The sequence below is a fragment of the Dendrobates tinctorius genome, unplaced genomic scaffold (genome assembly GCF_039654945.1).
Source record: "Dendrobates tinctorius isolate UK_male_01 unplaced genomic scaffold, ASM3965494v1 ptg000133l, whole genome shotgun sequence".
Lineage (NCBI taxonomy): Eukaryota > Metazoa > Chordata > Amphibia > Anura > Dendrobatidae > Dendrobates > Dendrobates tinctorius.
The window spans coordinates 9,100,866-9,124,053 of NW_027361801.1; the positions used below are offsets into that span (position 1 = coordinate 9,100,866).

General features: G+C 41.4%; 1 protein-coding gene across 2 annotated transcripts in view; it reads right to left on the reverse strand.

Moving 5' to 3' along the window:
• Positions 1-23,188, reverse strand: part of LOC141048085 (sodium- and chloride-dependent neutral and basic amino acid transporter B(0+)-like) — a 47,861-nt gene that overhangs the window by 18,821 nt on the left and 5,852 nt on the right. For both annotated transcript variants that reach the window (XM_073543467.1, XM_073543468.1), the window contains exons 4-11: positions 21,195-21,356; positions 19,362-19,482; positions 14,968-15,100; positions 14,182-14,322; positions 12,125-12,353; positions 11,347-11,472; positions 10,152-10,270; positions 508-607 (exon numbers count right to left, since the gene is read on the reverse strand). In XM_073543467.1, coding sequence (XP_073399568.1) covers positions 508-607; positions 10,152-10,270; positions 11,347-11,472; positions 12,125-12,353; positions 14,182-14,322; positions 14,968-15,100; positions 19,362-19,482; positions 21,195-21,356 — 1,131 coding nt within the window. The remainder of the gene's footprint in view (positions 1-507; positions 608-10,151; positions 10,271-11,346; positions 11,473-12,124; positions 12,354-14,181; positions 14,323-14,967; positions 15,101-19,361; positions 19,483-21,194; positions 21,357-23,188) is intronic.

Here is a 23,188-nt window from a genome sequence, read left to right on the forward strand (position 1 = left end):
AAGGGGCTATCCAGGACAATCCTTTTTTTTTTTTTTACTATGGGCCTAAGAACTAACAGACAGGTTGTGCTGATCTCTGCAAGCACAGAGTGGTCACAGACCACTCCTACCAGGGATTCAGAGGCTTCCACTGATGTCACATTGACAGAGTAGCAGCTTCTATTCTGCATTGTTTTATTGACAGGATGTCACTGCTGACATCATGCTGATTGACATCCGGCTCCCCACTGCTTAACTGAGGGGAGTCGGCTGTCAAGCAGCATGATGTTGGAAGTCACACCCATTGACAGAGCAGCCAGGAAGAGGAAGAGCTGCTCTGTTCACGTTGAGTAGCTGAGTTGCTTGCAGGAGCAGTCAGTGATCATTCTGTACCAATGCCAGGTAGAACAGGCAGATAGTTAGCAACCGTTTCTAGTAACGTTACGCTCACTCTAGTTGTGTTCTAGGGATTGTCCATTTCCCCTAAGCTCCATGAAGTTAATAATCTCTACACTGATTTGTACTTACCATAAATCCATATTAGCGCCACCAATTCGAATACTGCAACAAATAAAATGGCCCATCCTCCACAAAAGGAATCAATTAGAATAACCCAGAAAATTCCAGCCTGAAAGTGGAAGAGAAGCGATAAATAAAATAAAAACTACCCAAACTGCACAAATGTGCGATAATAAAGACAAATACAATATCTGCAATAAAAAATGCAACTTTTTAGTAACAGATAACATCTTAAAACATGTATCTGTGATATTCTATGGGATCATTGACTTGTCCATGATTTTTAACTGACTGAGAGGTTCACAGAAAATGTCCATATTTGATAACAGGGTCGGATCAAAATCGGCAATGCAAGTCACTGGATCCTTGAAAAAAATTTGAAAAAAAAATCAAATTTCAGGGACTGTCAGAAAGGAAAATGTGGAGAAATATTTTTTTTCTATTTCTCCACGTATGTTAAAAACGAATGACCCTTGGACCACACTCTGATCAAACTCTGATAATAGTTTAATCAAAATCAGTCCATTTTTCTCATAAGTGACAAAAACGAACGTGAGGCTTTAGGGCTCATACTCATCTGCCAGGAAAATACAGTAAAAAATGAGATTGCACTCTGACCAATGATAATCTTTGAGTCCCTGCTCATCTGCAATTTTTTTCTCAGCTGAAATAGAGCTTGAGAAAAAAATTGCAGCATGCTGTGATTGTCTCATATCTCGGATGAGACTCGCCAATGCAAGTCAATGGGTGCGAGAAAAAAAATTGTACTGCATTTGTATGTGAGTGCTGTTTGATTTTTACACACCCATGTACATGGCAACCCCACATTTCAGCAGCCCTGCAATAAAATCACAGCGTGACCCAACAAAATAGAATATGGTAGATAGAATAGATATAAACATATAGGATAGATAGATATAAAGATGTCATATATATATAATTAGCACAGTGCTTGTGTAGGTTACTGTACATGTATTTAATAAATTAATAAATCTCTGAAAAAATGTCTTGGGATTTATTAATCAGCAGAGGGAAAGCGGACAGCTGGGGGCAGCTGTTTATAGCCTGGGAAGGGAGTAATAACCATGAAGCTTCCCAGGCTATTAATATCAGCTCACAGCTGTATACTTATCTTTTACTGGTTATTAAAATGGGGTATGCCCCCCAAAATGATGTAGGATCCCCTATAATTAATAACCAGCAAAGGCTAGACAGACAGCTGCTGGCTGATATTAATAGCTAAGGAAGGGGCCATAGATATTGACCCCCTCCCAGACTAAAAAACATCACCTGTCACCCGCCCCAGAAATGGCGCATTTCATAAGATATGCCAATTCTGGCACTTAGCATCGATTTTCCCACTTGCCCTGATGCGGTGGCAAGTGGGGTGATAATATTGGGGTTGATGTCACCTTTGTATTGTCAGGCATAAGTATTGGATAGGCGTCTATAAGATGCCCCCAATACTAACCCCACAGTCAAATTGTGAAAAAAACACCCAAAATAAAGTCCTTTAATTGGACAAAAGACAGACTCTTTTATTGACTCTTAATTAACCAAAAACATTTACCTTATGCCTAATCCATTGAAGCCAATGTCCCCTGTAAAAGAAAATAATAAACAACCATATTCCTCACCTGTCCACCAAGAAGATAATAATCCAATTGTCCCATGACGCGTGTAGCCTTCTACATCTAGATGGCAGGCTGCATTGTTGCATGATGCGACTATACAGCCTGCCATCCACCAGACACTGAGCTAAATGTGCTTGCTCAGCGCCTAGTGGTGAACTCCTTTCACGTCATTGACGTCACCATGAGCGTGAGAAAGTTCTCACATTCACGGTGCCATTAGAAAGGTCATTGGAGTTCAGAGCCAATGAACTAATTTCTCTTCAATTACGTTAGCGTGAGCGCCATGGGAAAAGTTCTAACAGACACTAGAAGGTGCGATCATCTGATCACCTGTGCAACACATAGCAGGGCTTCAGCCTGCTATATAACATAAATAAAGATCACCTATGGACAGGAGGATTGTAATGACAGAAATGGGGGGTTCATCAGCAGATCCCCAGCTGTCATGACAACCCATGATGACGTGACAGGGGCGCCAATTGGCGGGATGAATGAATCATTTACTGCTGATGCTGGAGAGCGGGAAAAAACTAGTTAACAACCGCTGGTGGTGCGCTGCTCCAAACCCGGCTGTTAACCCCTTTAGAGCATAAACCTGTTTTCACCTTCATGACCATATGAACATACAGTCATATGTTAAAGTTTGGGCACCCCTATTAATGTTAACCTTTTTTCTTTATAACAATTTTGGTTTTTGCAACAGCTATTTCAGTTTCATATATCTAATAACTGATGGACTCAGTTATATTTCTGGATTCAAATGAGGTTTATTGTACTAACAGAAAATGTGCAATCTGCATTTAAACAAAATTTGACCGGTGCAAAAGTATGGGCACCCTTATCATTTTCTTGATTTGAACACTCCTAACTACTTTTTACTGACTTCCTGAAGCACTAAATTGGTTTTGTAACCTCATTGAGCTTTGAACTTCATAGCCAGGTGTATCAAATCATGAGAAAAGGTATTTAAGGTGGCCACTTGCAAGTAGTTCTCCTATTTGATTCTCCTATGAAGAGTGGCATCATGGGCTCCTCAAAACAACTCTCAAATGATCTGAAAACAAAGATTATTCAACATAGCTTTTCAGGGGAAGGATACAAAAAGTTGTCTCAGAGATTTAACCTGTCAGTTTCCACTGTGAGGAGCATAGTAAGGAAATGGAAGAACACAGGTACAGTTCTTGTTAAGCCTAGAAGTGGCAGGCCAAGAAAAATATCAGAAAGGCAGAGAAGAAGAATGGTGAGAACAGTCAAGGACAATCCACAGACCACCTCCAAAGACCTGCAGCATCATCTTGCTGCAGATGGTGTCACTGTGCATCGGTCAACAATACAGCGCACTTTGCACAAGGAGAAGCTGTATGGGAGAATGATGCGAAAGAAGCCGTTTCTGCAAGCACGCCACAAACAGAGTCGCCTGAGGTATGCAAAAGCACATTTGGACAAGCCAGTTACATTTTGGAAGAAGGTCCTGTGGACTGATGAAACAAAGATTGAGTTGTTTGGTCATACAAAAAGGCGCTATGCATGGAGGCTAAAAAACACAGCATTCCAAGAAAAACACTTGCTACCCACAGTAAAATTTGATGGAGGTTCCATCATGCTTTGGGGCTGTGTGGCCAATGCCGGCACCGGGAATCTTGTTAAAGTTGAGGGTCGCACGGATTCAACTCAGTATCAGCAGATTCTTGACAATAATGTGCAAGAATCAGTGACGAAGTTGAAGTTACGCAGGGGATGGATATTTCAGCAAGACATTGATCCAAAACACCGCTCCAAATCTACTCAGGCATTCATGCAGAGGAACAATTACAATGTTCTGGAATGGCCATCCCAGTCCCCAGACCTGAATATCATTGAACATCTGTGGGATGATTTGAAGTGGGCTGTCCATGCTCGGCGACCATCAAACTTAACTGAACTGGAATTGTTTTGTAAACAGGAATTGATACAAATACCTTCATCCAGGATCCAGGAACTCATTAATAGCTACAGGAAGCGACTAGAGGCTGTTATTTTTGCAAAAGGAGGATCTACGAAATATTAATGTCACTTTTATGCTGAGGTGCCCATACTTTTGCACGGGTCAAATTTTGTTAAAATGCAGATTGCACATTTTCTGTTAGTACAATAAACCTCATTTGAGTCCAGAAATATAACTGAATCCATCAGTTATTAGATATATGAAACTGAAATAGCTGTTGCAAAAACCAAAATTGTTATAAAGAAAAAAGGTTAACATTAATAGGGGTGTCCAAACTTTAACATATGACTGTATATTTTTTTTTGTTAGGAAGTTATAAGGGTTAAAGGTTGACCAGCGATTTCTCATTTTTTCAACAAAATTTACAAAACCATTTTTTTAAGGACCACATCACATTTGAAGAGACTTTGAGGGGCCTATGTGACAGAAAATACCCAAAATTGACACCATTCTAAAAACTGCACCTTCAAGGTGCTCAAAACCACATTCAAGAAGTTTATTAACCGTTAGGTGCTTTACCATTTTTAGAATGTGGAAGCAAAATTGAACATTTAACTTTTTTAACAAAAACTTTACTTTAGACACAATTTTTTTTTAACAATGATAAAAGGAAAAAGTGGACTCCAAAACTTGCTATGCAATTTCTCCTGAGCATACCAATACCCTATATATGGGGAAAAACCACAGTCTGGGAGCATGGCAGGGCTCAGAAAGGGAAGGAGCGCCATTTGACTTTATGAATGTAAAATTTGCTGTAGTAATTAGCGGATGCGCTGTAGTGTTTGGCGAGCCCCTTATGTACCTAAACAATGTAAACACACAATAATTGATATCATTTTGGAAACTAGACCCCTCAGGGAACGTGTCTAGATGTATGGTGAGCACCTTCACAAAAGTTTATAACACTGTGCTGTGAAAATAAAAAATCTAATTTTTTGCACAAATATGTTTTTTAACCACCAATTTGTTATTTTCAGATGAGAACAGGAGAAATTGCACTGAAAAGTTTGTTCTGCAATTTCTCCTGAGCAGAGATACCCCATTTTTAGGGGAAAACTACTGTTTGGGTGCGGCAGGGCTCGGAAGAGAAGGAGCGCCATTTGACTTTTTGAATGCAAAATTTTAGTGTGTACCATGTTGCATTTGGAGAGCACATGAGGTGCCTAAACAATGGAAACCCCCCAAAACGGACATCATTTTGGAAACTAGACCCCCCAGGGAACTTATCTTGATGTATGGTGAGCACCTTCAACCCACAGGTGCTTCACAGAAGTTTATAACTTAGAGCAGTGAAAATATAAAAAATAAAATTTTTCACACAAACTATTTCTTTTAGTCCAAAATTTTTTATTTTCATAATGAAGCAGAAAAAAATGGACCACAAAATTTGTTGTTCAATTTTTCCTGAGTGCGCAGATACCCTGTATGTGGTCAAAAACAAACGTTTCAGCACATGGCAGGGCTCAAAAAGGAAGGAGTGACATTTTGGAGTGCAGATTTTGATGGAATTGTCTGCATATGTCATGTTGCATTTCGAGAACTCCTGATGTGCCTAAACAGTGTAAACCCCCACAAGCGACGCCACTTATGAAACTACACCACTCAGGGACCTTATCTACTTGTGTGGTGAGCATCTGGAACCACCAGGTTCTTCAAAGAAGTTTTTATTATGGTGCTGTAAAAAAAATCCCACAAAAATATTAGTTTAGCCTCAATTTTTTTTTTATTTTGACAAGGGTAACAGGAGAAAAAGGAATCCAAAACTTGTTGTGAAATTTCTCCTGGTTACACTGTTACCTCATATGTGGTCAAAAACTACTTTTGAGGCACAGTGCAAAACTTAGAAGGGAAGAAGCACCATACTGAAGTTCAGATTTTGCTGGACTGGTTAGAGGTGCCACGTCACATTGGCAGAGCCCCTGAGGTACCAGAACAGCAGAACCCCCCATTAGTGACCCCATTTTACAAACTGCACCTCTCAATGAAATCACCTAGGGGTGCAGTTATAGATCACAGAATTTTATACCATTGGGCAGCGAGGAAAAAATAATTTAATTTTTACCAGCAAAATGTTGTTTTATCCCCAGATATTACATTTTCACACTGGGAAATGGGTAAAAATGGCTCAAAAATTTGTCCTAAAATTTCTTATAAATGTAGAAATACCCTATATATGGTTGTACAGTAATGCTTAGCCATACGGTAAGATACTGGAGGGACAGAGCGCTATTTGCCTTCTGGAGACCAGATTCTCCGTGAATAGTTTGCGGACTCTATATTCAGAGCCCCTAAGTGCTAGAACAGTAGAATCTCCCTCAATTGACCCCATTTGGAAATTATATCCCTTTGGAAATCTATTTACAAGTCTACGGACAACTTTGACTCCAGTGGATGTTGCTGAGAGAAAATTGCAAACTGCCGTTATAGTGACCAATACGTTGTAGGGATCATTACGTTACGCCTAGCTCATGCTTCTGGACACATGTACCTGTAAATTAGATGGACTCTCATCGCTACAGTGATGCCAAAGATGTGGATGCAAAATGTGGTTTAGGCACACTGTGGGACTCAGAAGGAAGGGGACATTTGGATTTGGGAGTGCAGAATTTGCTGAGTTTCTCTTGGGAGGGCCAGGAGCCATTTTTATTTTTCAGGACCTTTGTGCTACCAGTAATGTGGAAGCCCCCTATATTTACATTGACATATGATGGACCTGAGTGGGGACTTTTTTGTGGCTTGAGTAGAAGCTTTTTTTGAGAACACTGTATTATCCTGTGCTCTACGCTGAGCACTTACTTTGGGATTTCCATCTAAATCTCCAAGAGACTTTATTTAGATGAAACCGACAAAGGATTCATTCACAATAATGAGGCAGCAGAGTTACTCTGGACTCTGTCTGGCCTCTGTTCAGCGATGTTGTTTTTTCAGAAGTGCACAAAACTGTGGCAGACCATGTTTTTATGCACACCAAAATAGACTGTCCTGCTGGATCATAGGCAAGACAGCGTTCACAGTGCTTCCATCTGCCTCATTATAGGGAACCTTCCATTGGTGGTTCCATCTGAATCATGTATTTCAGAGATTTACATGGAGACCCTGGTGCAAGCGCTTAGCGCAGAGCGCGGGATAGTCGAGCCTTACTACGGTCTTTGGGAGGCAGAGTGAATAAATCAACAGAAGGTGAAAAAGTGGTTTTATTTATTTTTATGTTGTTCCTCATGTGATATAAGTTATTAGACAACTTTATTCATTGGGTCGGTGCTATTACAGCGATATCTGATTGCTATCGGGATTTTATGTTTGGGTGCTGTCACACAATAAAAAACACTTTTTATTGCAAAACGCATTGCCACATTTTGATAGCTATAATTTTTCTATATTTCAGATGACAGAGTTACGTGACAGCTTGTTGACATTTTTATTGGTACCATTTTCGGGCACATGATATTTTTTGATGGCTTTCTATTCCGGTTTTTGATAGGCAGAATGAACAAAAAACATCAATTCAGGATTTTTTTTATTATGTCGCTCATTGTGTGGTAAAATTGATAAGTCAGCTTTATTCTTTGGGTCAGAACAATTACAGCGATTCCCCATTTATACTGTTTTTTTTGTTTTGTCACTTTTACACAATAAAAACTATTTTATAGGAAAAATAATTATTTTTGCATTACTTTATTCTGAGAGCTAAATGTTTTTTATTTTTCCTTTTTTCCTGCCAATGGAGCTATACGGCATCTTGTTTTTTGCAGTACAAGATGCATGTTTATTTATATTTGTCTTTTTGATTGCATTTTATTCCACTTTTTATTTGGCAGTATAATTATAAAGTGTTGGTTTTGTCTTGTTTTTATTTTGTGAATTTTTAATATTTTTCCAATTTTTGTCACTTTTTTAACCATTTACTTGGTCTCTATGAGACTTTTACTTTTTGCAGGCTGATCGCTTGCAAAGCATACAGTAGGAATGCAGGAGCTTTGTTATGCTTTAACCCTTTACCGACATCGGGCGTAATAGTACGTCGATGTCAGTATCCCTCCCTTAGATGTGGGCTCCGGTGGTAAGCCCACATCTTTTCTGGGACATGTCAGCTGTTTTGGACAGCTGACATATGTATGCAATAGTCGCAGGTGGAATCACAATCCACCCGTTGCTATTAACTAGTTAAATGCCACTGTCAAATGCTGACATCGGGCCGGAAATGCGCTCACCGGTGACCCGCGTCACATGATCGAGGGTCACTGGTGCATCGGCATGACAACCCGAGGTCTCCTTGAGACCTCTATGGTTGTCATTGCCGAATTGCTATGAGTGCCACCCAGTGGTCATCGCTCATAGCAAGTCAGTAATTCTACTACATAGAGGCAATCTGTTCATCGTCTCTATGTAGCAGACTCGACGCACCCTCGGACGCTGCAGATCGTGTTCGAGGGTGCGTCATGAAGTAATGCATCTTCGCTAATGCATCCCGATTTTGGTATGCGTTAGGATGTGTTACTATAATTGTGGGCAATGGGCGTGTTAACGCTTCTGTTAAATAGCGTTAGTGCCGCTATGTAACGGATGCCATCAGCGCATTGCCCGCAACGCAATGTGAACCCAGCCTTAAAGAATTCACATGCTGCGAATTTGAAAAAAAGTCAAAAAAGAAAAATGTTTCAGTTGGTCAAATCTGCAAGGAAACAATAAGCAGTTTTCAGAAATTCAGAAATTTTATTCACTTTGCTGTTATGTAAAATGTTGCATTATTCCCAAGACAAAAATGCATGGAAAAAGGGACAACAACACAGCGTCCTCCCCAGAGCCTGGAAGAGGTCATTTATGTAAAGTGCCCGACTGTGCAGAGTGCAGTACTTGCATGGAGGAGCGGGGGGCCGGGTGCAGGATCCTGAGGTATGTTCCCCAAGACTGACAGACGTGCGAGTACTCCGAGCGAGAGTTGGTTGGGAAAAGCGCCCGGCCGCAGAGAACAGATCTGGGACAGCTGTGTGAGAGACTAACTGCATGAGATATATACTGGTATCGGTTGACGCGCAGAGCAGCGCAAACTGAGCAGAGCCGTGCAGAGCAGCCATTCAGGTGACGGCAGCTGCTCAGAGAAGAGACACGTGTGCTCCGTGACTGTGAGTACAGCGAACGTGGTGCATAGAGAAAGCCGAGTACTGGACAGACATTTGCGGCCTACCTTGCCAGTTGACACTTGCCACGTTGGACTCTGTCAGTGCTGTGACCCTGTTTGCTATCTTAAGGACTAGAAGCTCAGCGGAATGTGCTAGAGACCGACCACTGCCACCAGAAGATGGACCGTTGTTTGCAGGACCCCACTGGAACAGGGCCGCGCCAGCCGTTGTTGGCGCCACTGCCTTAAAAGCTTCAGTTGTGGACTGGGAAGCCTCTGATGTGATGAGTGATTTAAAGAACTGCTGTTATCTTATTTATTGCTCATTAACTTTGCCTATTGCTTGCCATTGAACTGTTTAACCTTCATTTATCTCCCTGCGAGGAGTTAACCCCCTGTTAAATTAAAACTGTTAAATTTGTTAACCCTTGCTCTGCCTTCTGTTAGTCATTTGCATCCCACAACCTGCTTACACCAGCATTGGATGTCAGCCTTAGACACTGGAGAGACTTGCTGTTATGCGCTTGCTCCTCATATGCATCCAATTCTCAATATCTGCTACCATTGACTGTCTGTGCATTTTGAACTTGGGTCAATAGCACATGTTTTATTGTACCATCTCTGGCTGCAATTCTTTTAGGCAATTCCCTGGCTCCTTCCGCACCTACATCACGGGGTGCACCACCATCACCAACACTTACTGAGGGAACAGTAAAATTAGCGTTTAACCCCCGCACAGCCACAGCTGTGTGCCCTATTACAGTGTTCTGGAGCGCCAGGCACCGGGTACGGCCATCACCAACTATGTGACAACAAGAAAGGATCCGACCCATGCCTGGCGTACTGGCGGGTCCCCCTGCATTCCCAGTGTAACAATGATAACAGGTAAATTTAAAGTTATAATCATTAAATGTACCTGAGTGACACAAGGGATACCAAGGAGAAAAAGAAATGCACAGAGTGCCGCTGTGAGGGGAATCCGCATTTTCTTCATTGCTCTGGGGAATGCATCCTGTATGGCTGTCGTAATAGTTTCTTGGAAAATAGAATAGAAAAAACACAAATTAAACTGCTGCTTATTATATAAAGTTTCCATCCCCAAGAGGCTTTACAAACATTTAATCTTCTGATATCTGTGATGTAGGCAGCATGGCACACAATGCCCTTTATGGGCAGGTTCAGACAAGCAAATCTTTGGTCCAAGTGTGAACTGAGAAAGCATCGGATTGCACTCAGACTAATGTTAATCACTGGGGCACAGCAGATATCAGAGGAAAAAAATTGCTGCATGCCCAAGTTTTATCCGATATTCGCAAATCAATGACTCTGTGGAAAACAGGTGACATCTGAGTGCAGTCCCATTTCCTCGCACTGACAGAATGGAGAAGATGGAGACATTTTTTGATATATCTCTTCCTCATCTGTGAGAATTGGATCACACTATGATCACGCTTTGATCAGGCTTTGATCAGAGTGTGATTTGCATAATCATCCCGATTCTCTTGGATGAGAGAATCCACAGTTGTCTTCTCCTTTGGGATCACATTGGGATTCATAAGTTACACACTTACTTAGTTTTAGCTGTCAGGTAGCAGTGACCTGGACTCTGGTTCAGAATCATGAGAATCAATCTGCTCATCTGTAGTCTTGACTGATTTGCATGATAAGTAGTGATTATTTATTTTACTTTTTAATGATCCATACCCAAACTTTGAAAAGTTGGTTTTAGCTGTGATGAAAGTCCAATGTGGACTGAAACGTTGGCATATGACAATGGCTCAATAAAGCTACCAATCTTTAATTTTACTTGCAGCTCTGGATTGTTATGTTTTTTTCTGCAACTTTTTAGGCATAGTAGCACAATTCCTTATCTAAGATAGGAGCCTGACACCAATGTGCCAAATGGCTGGTGCCAAAATCTCTGACCAACTACAGATTGCGAAGAACATTCCCATTGATGATAACATGAAGCCAGATTGTAGACATTGACTGTCCCATGGTTACAAATTGCGAAGCATAGAGCTTATTTCATCATGAGTGAAATAACCAAACGTTGTGGCCAAGCCATCCACACCCTTACTATCAAAAGTTAGTTGTCCAGTTCAGCTTACCTATCGTAGCAAACTGTGAGTCAAGTCCTAATGTAAAGAGCATGCAGAAGAACAAAATAGACCATAGCGGAGATATTGGTAACTTTGTCAGTGCATCTGGATAGGCAATAAATGCCAAGCCGAATCCTACAAGGAAAGTTTCCCTGGTTAGTTGGATTAAAATTGCATTGATTATATAAAGCATTTACAGAGGTAGAAATATTTTGTATCGGGACCCAATGATTTTTACTGATGTTTCTTGTTATAGAGTTGTCCGGTGCTATGGTTGATTTACCATTGTATGGGTTTGGTCCAATAACAAACTGGTAAGTCCTTTTATTACTCATGATGGAATGCAGATCTTACTAAGTTTTTGTTGATCGTGAAACCTAGGAAGTCTTTTTCTAGGGGTAAGCAAAGCACTTTGGAGTTTGTCTAAACTTTAACAACCCAAAGACTATTTTTTTCACATTCCAACTTGAACCTTGTCTGTCCCATCATCTTATCACATATTCGTGGTTTGCCATAAGAATGCAAGAATTTCTCCAATTTTGTAAGTCACCTGATTGTCCAACGTTACACCAAGCTGTTTGGAGCTGTAATACGAACCTATAGACGTCTGCTCTATGGGGAGAGGGTAATAAGCTACTACAAGACACCTCTCACCCATCATGGGATAGTCTGGAGACCTCAATACACATCAATTGGGTTCATCTGAAATTAATCTATGTGTATGGCTAGATGAAGACATCTAGTGCTCGAAGTTCAGTGCTCATTTCAATCCCTAAACATTTGTTACCTTCTGCAACCACTTCTGAGACTTTTTTCCCAGACTTAAAAGCCATGTGTCCTAAGATGGAGAAGATAGAGAACCCCGCAAGGATGCTGGTCAGACAGTTCACTACACAGACAAATATGGAATCCCAGTAGCTGTTATTGCGGAATTTATTGTAGGAAGAAAGAGCGATCAGTCCTCCCCATGCCGTTGAAAGGGAATAAAATATTTGAGTGGCAGCATCACTCCAGACCTGGGAAAGTAAAGTATAATAACTAGTAAAACCTGACATGGATGCTAACATCAGTACAGTGCAATCATGCAGCAATACATTAAGATATTTTGTGATGGCTCGACAATTGCCTACAGGCAAAATAATATTTTTGCTTTCACCATCCCACATCCACAGCCATAACTTTTTTTTTAATTTTTACATAAACTTTGCCTTATGAGGTGTTGTTTTATGTGAGCTTTGTGGGTTTTTTTTGCATGACCTTTGCCATACACAAATGTAAGCGTTGAGTTAATATTACAAGTTATCATGAGTTAAAGTAAAAAAAAAAAGTTTCTTCCTGGTTTGTGATGTTTATTTTAAAAAAGTGGATGAAAAAATATAATTATTATATTTTTTTCTGTGTGTGTTGATATATTTTACTAACTTTATGAAGAAAACAAAATCTCTAACTCTTACTTTTCAGCTTTTTTTACCCATAATTTGCAGATACATAGAGATGTATTATTAAATGTTATAGAGATGTATCTCTATGTATCAGTTCATTATGCCTGAAAAGAAGATGAAAACTATTTAGATCTTTAGACAGAGAAGCGTCTCCTACACATAAAAGTATAGCTTGTTGCAGTTGCTCACTGCTAAAGTTTGAACCATCCAATTTATGACAGAGTCTGAATCCCTGTTAACAGCAGATACAAGAATATTGATTCTTTAAGAGCAGTTTATCACATTCAGATGCAGGGACATGGGATGATGAATTCAGATCCTCGGAGTCTACAAAGGAAAATGTTGAATACAGGATGGGTAGTGTGATTGATACGAGTCTGTAGAAAGCAGCCTAGGTGTTGGCTCATGTCAGCATTGTTGGGCCACCAATACAATTGATACAGCTGCTCCCCACATCCCATGTGATATCCAGAGTAGAGTTCTCTTATCTTTATCTCATGGCGCCTTCATCTAGTGGATCTAGCTATGACATGATAGCATTCTCTTGCTTCGGTGTCTGTAGGTGGCAGTAAGTTGAGTCTTTTACAGTATGTGATTTGACTCCATCATTGAAGATGGACTTGCAGTGAGTGACAGCGAATGTCTAGGCCTTTTCCAGAAGCATGCCAATGGGTAAAGTCAGGGGATGGTCAATGGAGTCCAAGCTACTACGGCTGGGTAGGATAGTGATAAATAGTGAGATGGGTCATGAAATCTGGATGCCCTCTGAAGGGTCACTTGTGAGAGAGAAAACTCAGAAACTGACGAGTCTGAGGAAGCGTATTGCCTCAAGAACCCAGAGGGTGTGTTAGCCCTGAACAAGCACCGTATTAACGCTAAATAAATTTGGCATCATACTAAGGACTTGTCCCTTCAGCTTTGGCAATGGCTAATGCAAGACTCTGTAAAACTGACCAGAGTTTATAGTATGGGCAACACGGTGGCTCAGTGGTTAGCAATGCAGCTTTGCAGCGCTGCGGTCCTGTGTTCAAAATCCTACCAAGGACAACATCTGCAAGGAGTTTGCATGTTCTCCCCGTGTTTGCTGGGTTTCCTCCCTAACTCCAGACATACTGATAGAGAATATAGAATGTGAGCCCCAATGGGGACAGTTAATAGTGCTATATAAGTAAGTAATATGAACAAATAAAATAAATTAATAGTAAACCTACTGAAGTGAATAAAATACCAGGCTGATATGTGTCGCTATAAGAAAAAGCCATTGCAATTCACTCATTGACCACTGGTGATCAGCTAATTCCATAGTGGCTTCCTTTAAAATACATTTTACCCAGCCTAATATTAGCAAAAAATACATTGAAAAAAAATTAACAAAATGCGAAGTTAACTGTAAAATACTTACTTCACCACTACTAAGCTTGCTGATGTCTGACTTTTGTCCAATATAATATTCAATTCCGTCCTTTGCCCCCTCCAGTGTAACCCCTCTGATAAGGAGGATAATTAAGACGACATAGGGAAACAGGGCTGTGAAGTACACCACCTAATTTTTTTGGAGTAAAGAAGCAATTAATTACTGATTACCTTAATAATTTCAGAACTAAGCGTAATTGGACTTTCAGAAAACTTTTGACAGGTTTTCAAAGCTGCGGGTCAAGGCTGCAGGTCAAAATCTCCACTTATTTACAGTTCAAGAAGAGAGAACTATGGTATGGTATAGTATGGTAAATGGTGGAGGTTCCAGCAACAGGGTTGCCATCCATCAAAAAGTTCCAAGACAGTCTGAAAAAGAAATCACTTTTTTGCTCTGTTTGTAAAAAAAAAAAGTGAAGCTGTCCATGATTTTTTTGAAGTTGACGAAACTTATAAAGATTATTGTGACTGTGATTATCATCATTTTTCAGCTTACAATGAATGCAGGGGATGTCTCATGTCAGAATTTTGGGCTGTAGACATGGATGACTTATAAGCATAATGATTTATTATGGTTTTCCAATGTATCTGTAAAAATATTGTCTCTCCGTGGTTTGGTAAACCATCCAGAAAAAAAATTAAAAGTTAAGTTGGCAACCCTGCCCAGTAGTTGGATGCCAAGTGCAAACGAATAAAAAATTCTGAAATGTCACTAAGTCATGTCCAAAGTTTTCCAAAGTTATACAATGATGAAGAATTAGTAAGATAAGTGCACCTTTCCAGAAGACTGTATGCCTTTAGATAACGATGCAAGTGTTATAATCCATGCCAACAGCAGACAAAGAGCTAGATACCAAACCACATGCCCTGTCTCATCAAGGCTAGTAGACTGTTGCAGAGCCACTTTTCTGAAAATAAAACAAACCTCAGATTATCAATTTATTAAAGATTTGGCCAAAGACACAAAAATTATTTGAGTTTATGCAGAGTCCTCCTGACCAGTGGCTTAATTAGAGTCTGATGAGCCCCAGTGCAAAATTTGGATGTGGACCACCGCCTGCATGTTGGCCATACGTATGGGCCCTTGTAGCCAGCCAAATCCTGTGAAGACATACGTGTTTGTCCTCTCATGTAGAAATGTCCCCCATTTTGTAAAAATGTCCCTGATCCTGGCCTCTTCCTGTAAAAAAGTCCCCCTTCCTATGCCCCTTTGTTAGCCGTCAGGATTCTCCCGCTGCATGGGATGGATCTCAAGCCTTGTCTGGTGCAGTGGTCTCCAATTCAGGCTCAGCCACTGAGATAACTGCTCAGCACAGACTCTGGACCCAGAGCCTTGCACAAGCTCATGCTGCATGTGTAGTTGCTGATGGCTCTCCAGCTAAGCCTATGGTGACTACTAGTATACACGTGCAGCATTATACTCTGGAGCCTAAGTCCAGATTTCATCCTACTGAGCATGTCCGTGATGTGGCGCCTTCTCATTGATGCTCGGACGTCAGCTGCTCTAGTGAGGTGGCAGCTTCTGATTGGTCCACAGGCAAGGTCCTGTCTGCCTGGACTTGAGCTAAAGGTATAAAAGGCTCTCAAAGGGGCATGCCGGTGCACTAGTATCATGCTGATTTGGTGTGTGTGTCAGCTACCTCTAGCTGTGGTTTCGCCATCACCGCACGGTGGACCCCCGGGTTGCGAACGCTCCTTATTATAATTTACATTTGGTGCTTTCCGCCAACCCTAACAGTGTACTAGCACCAGAGTCTGGCTAGCAATGGCAGATGATCAGCGTCTTCAGCGGTACGTCCAGCACCTTGAGAGCAGGTTGACCACTTTAGAACGGGCGACTTCAACTTAGATCTTGCCGCTTTGGTAGCAAAAGCAGCCGCTGAAGCCACTTCTAAGGTTACTCCTGTTTCCTCTGTGCCATGTTTTTCGCTGCATTAAAAATTTTCCAGGGACAGCAAGGCTTGTAGAGGGTTTGTGAATCAGTGCTGAATCCACCTGGAGTTACTGGCTTCACGATTCCCAACAGAGCGTACCAAGGTGGGATTTATAATTTCCCTTTTGTCAGGCAGGGCGTTGGAATGGGCTACACCATTGTGAGAGCAAGATGATCATCTGATCCTTAGCGCCACTCATTTTTTGGGGGCCCTGAAAGAGGTTTTTTGGGGCCACAAGAAACCCATGATACCGCACTTCAACTCCTGGCATTAACTCAGGGTTCGACTATGGTTATCCAGTTTGTTATCAAATTTTGTACTTTGGCTACCGAGTTGGAGTGGCCAGATTAAGTCCCGATCCCTATTTTTTGGAGGGACTTAGCAGATTATGTCAGGAATGCTTTGGCCACTTCCCTGGAAGCGTTAATATCAGTGGCCACTTCCCTGGAAAAGTTAATATCAGCGGCCACTCGCATAGCTCTGCGGCATGGTGAGCGTGATTTGGAGCGAGCTCATACTAAATCTAGAGTTCTGTTGGCTCCGAATTTCACCAATCCCATGTGCCCCCCAACTCAAGTTAACGACCCTGTAGAACCCATGGACGTCTCTCGAGCAGAGCCAATCTCCCGCTCTGTACATCCGCAGCCAACTTGTTTTGTCTGTGGGAAGTCGGTCTCTTTGCCAATAAATGTCCCAAATATCAGAAAGAGTCACAGCGTCAAGTGGCCATGGGGAGAGGTTCACTAGTTCCTGTTGAAGTGTCACCCAAGTTGGCTTTTGGGGTTTCGCTGATGTTTGGGTCGGCTACTCTCACAGTGCAGGCTTGCGTGGACTCCGGGGCTGAGGGCAATTTCATGCCCGCTACCTTCATCCAATGGCACACTATCCCATTGGTAATGTTATCTAAGCCCATGTTTTTATGGGTAGCTAATGGGTCCATTTTACCAACCCCAATTTCTCATCGGACAGTACCCCTTTCCCTCACTGTGTCTCCAAACCATCAGGAGATAATCTTTTTTCCTAGTTATTCTAGAGAGTATGGATGAGGTACTATTGGGGATACAGTGGCTGCCATCTCCATTCCCCCCCAGATTGATTGGGCAATGGGGAGCATATTAAAATGGGGTAGCTTTTGTGAGAGTCTGTGTCTGAAGGCCCATGTATCTCCGGGCAAGTTCTATGTACCATCTAGAGCTTTAGTCGACCAGCAAAAACACATCCATGCTTCCCAGTGTATGGCAGCTTCTAAGCATGACAAAGGTCGCCAGGGAGGGGGATGTTAGGCGCTGTGATTCTCCCTCTGCACAGGATGGATCCTAGGCCTTGTCTGGTGCAGCGTTCTCCCATTCAGGCTTGGCTGCTGGGATGACTGCTCAGCACAGACGCCGGACCCAGCGCCTTGCCCAAGCTCATGCTGCACGTGTAGTTGCTGCTGGCTCTCCAGCCAAGCCTATGGTGACTACTGGTATACAGGTACAGTATTGTGTTCTGGAGACTAAGTCTGGATTTCCCCCTACTGAGCATGTCCATGATGTGGCGCCTTCTCATTGGTGCTCGGATGTCAGCTGCCCTGGTGAGGTGGCAGCTTCTGATTGGTCCACAGGCAAGGTCCTGTCTGTCTGGACTTGAGCTAAAGGTATAAAAGGCTCTCAAAGGCGCATGCTGGTGTGCTAGTATCATGCTTATTTGCTGTGTGTGTGTGTAGATGGGACAGCTACCACCCTGTGTGCTGCTAATAGTGGGGGGTGAGTTATAGGGATGCCACTAGCGTAAATCCCTCTATGCTTCTGTGATGTTTAACAGGGCATAGCTTAGAGTTCTCTCAGTTTCTGCACAGCTCTGTGGAGTAACAGAGTCAGGCACTTTGCACTCTGTTCACACCGAGTGACGGTTAACTCGGTGTGTTCACGGTGTTACTTGCGGCTACGTTCCGCCATTGTCCTCTAGCTGCGCTTTCGCCATCACCGCCCGGTGGACCCTGGGTTGCGAACGCACTTTATTATAATTTACATTTGGTGCATTCTGCCGACCCTAGCACCCTTTCGGCAATAAAATCCCCCATCATAGCCCCTTACTGTAATAAAGTCCCCCATCTTGGGCACCTTCAAGGTATAATATCCTCCATCCTTGACCCCTTCCTAGTATAATGTCCCCTACCATTAATATTTTTTCCCCATCCTGGTATAATGTACCCCATCATGATCCCTTCTAATAATATATGTTACCCATCTTGGTATAATGTCAGCCATCATGAGCCCCTTCCAGTAATATATTTCCCCCATCTTGGTGTGTTGTTCCCCATCTTGAGCTCCTTCTAGTAATATGCTCCCCAATTCCCCATCTAGTAATATGTTCCCCATCCTAGTATAATGTTTTACATTCTGGGCCTCTAACAGCAATATATATCCCCCCAATCCTGGTATAATAGGCCCTTTCCAGTAATAATGTCCCTGTTCTGCAGCTCTTATTCAACAAAAAAAATCAATCCTCACTTTCCTCCACTTCCACGACATGCAACGCCATCTTCTTCTTCTTCTTCTTCTTCTTCGGCGCAGAAACTGGCAGTTGACTTCAGAGTGCAAGAGATGGACAGCACATGATGCCATTGCCATGCTTCGTCAGTGACTTGCAAACAATCAGCTTCCTGATTCTGACTGGCAGCGTTTATTGCAGTGCAAGGAGCCAGTGGGTCTCTGTGCCACAATACATATCAGCTGAATGTGGTTCTTCTGATGCACATTTAGCTAAAAAATAACTGCTGGCATCGGCGCACTTCACACACGTTCCCGGTTGACATTGCACTCTGTCTACGATCTTTATACCTCTGGTTCTAGCTCTTGAATGGACCTTTTGCTAAGAGAATTACGGAGGTGTATTTACACAGACCAGTAATGGTGCAGTGGAGAGCCAAAAAAACCCTCAATATGTTTTTGCTGTTTTTAATGCAATTGATTTGACTTCAAAGTCATCGGTGCTTATGTGCACAGCAGATAAATAAGCCCTTGCCGATTTACGTAAATCCGTAGAGTGCCATACAATTACACTGTGACAAAAGCATGTATTTGTGCTTTTTGCTTTTCTGCAGCATATACTGTAAATATATGCACCATTATTGCAGTTGTAAAGTTTTCGGAATTTTGGAATGGTTGGTATCCTGATGACTCTCTGATGCCCCATTACCACCCCATGTGAATGCATCCTCCTAGTTTATTACATTTATTACTCCCATACTTACTCCCAGTATTGTTTGCTTGGAAGTTCAGTATCATTGTCAGCCATGCAGCTGAGGTTATTGGCATTCACCCACGTCACATTCACTGTGACTGTAGCATTGTCCAATGTCACATTGCACAAACCTAGAACAAAAATGAAAATTAGGGAATGATCCACTGGGGAGCGGATTACCTGGGTATTCAGGTGTACAGTGAGAAAAAGTCTTTAGTCAGCCACCAACCTTGTGAAGACTTACAGAAAACGTTTGACCTCTGTCATTGCCAACAAAGGATATATCACAAAATATTGAGAGGAACTTGTGCTAATGACTAAATACTTATTTTCCACCGTAATTTGAAAAATAAATGTTGCCAAATCAGACAAGGTGATTCTCTGGATTTGTTTTCTCATTTTGACTTTCATAGTTGTGGTTTACCTATGATGTCAATTACAGGCCTCTCTCATCATTTTAAGTGGGAGAACTTGCACAATTGGTGGCTGACTAAATACTTTTTCCCCACTGTATCACAGTAGCAGCATTATGGATGAGATATCATAAATTGCAATGCATTGTAAAGGGGGAACGTCTGACAAATCTTTATTTCCTCAACAAAATTTCCAATAAAATCTGCACAATTTGTGGCAGATTTTAATGCTTTAGATTCAGAGCAGATTTTTTTGCAGCTATTTCCTGCTGGATTTGTCCTGTCTGGATGTATTAATGTATAATATATTTCCTAATCATTTTCTGTTAGTACAATGCATCTGTTCATCTCAAAGGACTCTCCGAAAAAACCCGTCCATTTTGGGACTCCCCACAACAAAGTTGGACTTTGAAGTGCTATAGCATGTAAATATGAAATATATCAAATATGAATAGAATTACTGCTCTAAATAATAAAATAAAATAAGTTACTTAGGATTTGCCCAATTCAAGCATGCCCAGCAGTCAATGACAAGGCTATCTACGGTTTGCTGAGAACCGATCTAATGTGATTCCTCTCCTAGGTTAAAGCCTGCATTTATGGGTAGGTAGGTCCCTGATGTAATTAAAACCGCCCCAGGCTGATGGGTGAAATGCTCAGTCAGAATGCTAATATACAAATAACAAAAAATTGACTGACACTTCCAAACAGAAAAACTGGTGTGTACTGGTGCAAACTAAGGGTAGCCTTAGTTTGCACCTTTACACACCAGTTTTTCTGTTTGGAAGTTACAGTCAGGTATTTGTTATTTGTATATTGACTCCCCACAACAATCCCCTCCAATGCCATAGCAAGGCCACAGAAAATATGCCCAAAGAGTAACTAAACTTCATTTTTTAAATGATTTTGTCTATTAAGTTACAAAAGTTTGCAAGTCACTTTATTGCTGAATTTGTCTTTATTTTCTAGACCTAAAATATTGTGTGTCAGTGACTTCCAACACCTCACTTTTCTCCAGTCTATTTTCCTGTCTTCAGCTGCATTTATATCAGAACATATTCAATTGGAGTACAGATGCTGGCAGTGATCGGTCAGCATGTATCTCCTCCTCCTGCAGCAACTTGTCCACAGTTAGTGAGACAGGTGCAGAGGTGACCTTTTCACTGCCATCATCTGTACTCCAAAATGAGTACGGTATGTTTGGATATCACTGCAACTAACAGCATGAATATAAAATGGGGAAAAGCCGGGTTATGGAAGCCACCTATATACATTTTTTTTATAGCATTGAAGACAAATCCCTTAATAAAGTGATTTGCAAAATTTCCTAACTTTCCATGTTGGACAAAATTATTAAACAAAGAAATAAAAGTCTAGTTACTCTTCAAAACTTTTTCTGTCAAAGTATAAAATGAAAATATTATACTGACCTGATATACCATCACGACATTTACTGTCTGCCCAGTGGAAACACTGCGACCATGGCAAGTAACTATTAAATGAGGCAAATAAATAATATAGACTGTAGGCCACAATAACATTGTAGTATATAGTTACCAGCCCTGATATGAGAACCATTGTTACGCCAATACCTGCAATGGACAAAAAATGGTGCTTCTGTTATGGACTATTAACTACAATACAGCTAGAGATCTGTATGCAATAGTTGGAAAAGTAGGTTCAAAAGTTTCTGAAGGAATCGGTAGGAGAATCAACTTTTTACAGTGCCAATTTCTACCTTCAAAACTATTAGGCAAGGTTCAGACGGCCATATTTCACGGTCCACAATACACTAACCAATTGTGGATCTTCTAACCCGAAATTACGAGGCTGTAAGTTTAGGTCTGGTAAAAACGCAATCAGTCAGTGCATTCAGATCCATATAAGCACCATGAAATATAGCCATCCTGAACCTGTGTTAGTTTTATAGTGAGGGCGTTACATTTCATTTTAATCCTGTTTGTGATGGTAACACTTAAATATATCTTTATAGAACAGGAAGAGTCAGTCTATTCTTAGATATAGTGGCCAAAGTGAAAACTTCAAGACATCGACATTAAGTTTTAATATCTATTCTAATATAGAGTATTATAAAGAAATCACCCAAAAAATACATAAAAACTTAATTGAAACAAAGCTTCATTTTCTAATAAAATATTCCTTTCCTCCAGAAACATTTTTTACCTGCAGATATGATTATAATTTAAAGGGAAATGGTGTTTAAATCTGCCTGGCTGGCTTCATGGAAGAGCGGCTGAAGGGAGAAAATGAAGTTAAATTCTACCTGCAGCCACTCACTTCCAGTCTATGGAACATGTTCCTCCACAAAGGAGTGTGGCGATGCACCAATGGGGATCATGGATACAAATCTATATAACATGAGGTTAAAGCACCACTCTAAAGTTGTTTTTTTTTTTTAAATTCCCCTATAGTAGTATTACTAATGCACTTTCCAGCTGACATCTTCTTTTGTTCTTGGTGTAGCTCTGGTTATCTTGTGCTAGTTGTGACTTGCTGGACTGCTCTAATGTTTGCTGGGCGAGTCGGAGGTCACTTGTTAATGTAAGGGCAGGGTCAGATGAGTGTATTTTCTCTCATCTGAGAGAATCGGGCCTATTACACATATCACACTCCAAGAAAACTCTTATTAGAGTTTGATCAGAGTGTCAGCATAGTGTGAACTGATTTTCTTGGCAGAGGAGAAGCTAGAAAGAAAAATGTGTTCTTCTCTGTCCTGTCAGTTCGTGGAAATCAGACTGCAGTCAGATGTCACCCTACTGCAGTAAAATGGTTTCCATGGACTCATTGACTTGCATGGGCAATTGCGGCCCGAACATCGAATCAAACTTGGGTGTGCAGCGATTGTTTCCTCGGACTGACTTGGTTTGAGGAAAAAAAAATCAGATGTGTACTGTGATGTTTAGCCACTTCTCAAGGACAAGTCTTGAGTCAGGGAAGGAATCTGAGGTAAAGATCCAGGAGGGTACATCATAAACAAAAGGGAGAGGCCTGCATGGTTTGGGCCTGCTTTTCTTCAGCAGGGACAGGTAAGATGGTTAAAATTGATGGGAAGATGGATGGAGCCAAATACAGGACCATTCTTGAAGAAAACCTGTTGGAGTCTGCAGAAGATCTGAGACTGGGAAGGAGATTTGTCTCCCAACAAGACAATGATTCCAAACATAAAGCAAAATCTACAATGGAATGGTTCACAAATAAACGTATCCAGGTGTTAGAATGGCCAAGTCAAAGTCCAGACCTGAATCCAATCGAGAATCTGTGGAAAGAGCTGAAAACTGCTGTTCACAAACGATCTCCATCAAACCTCACTGAGCACGAGCTGTTTGCCAAGGAAGAATGGGCAAGAATTTCAGTCTCTCAATGTACAAAACTGATAGAGACATTACCCCAAGCAACTTGCAGC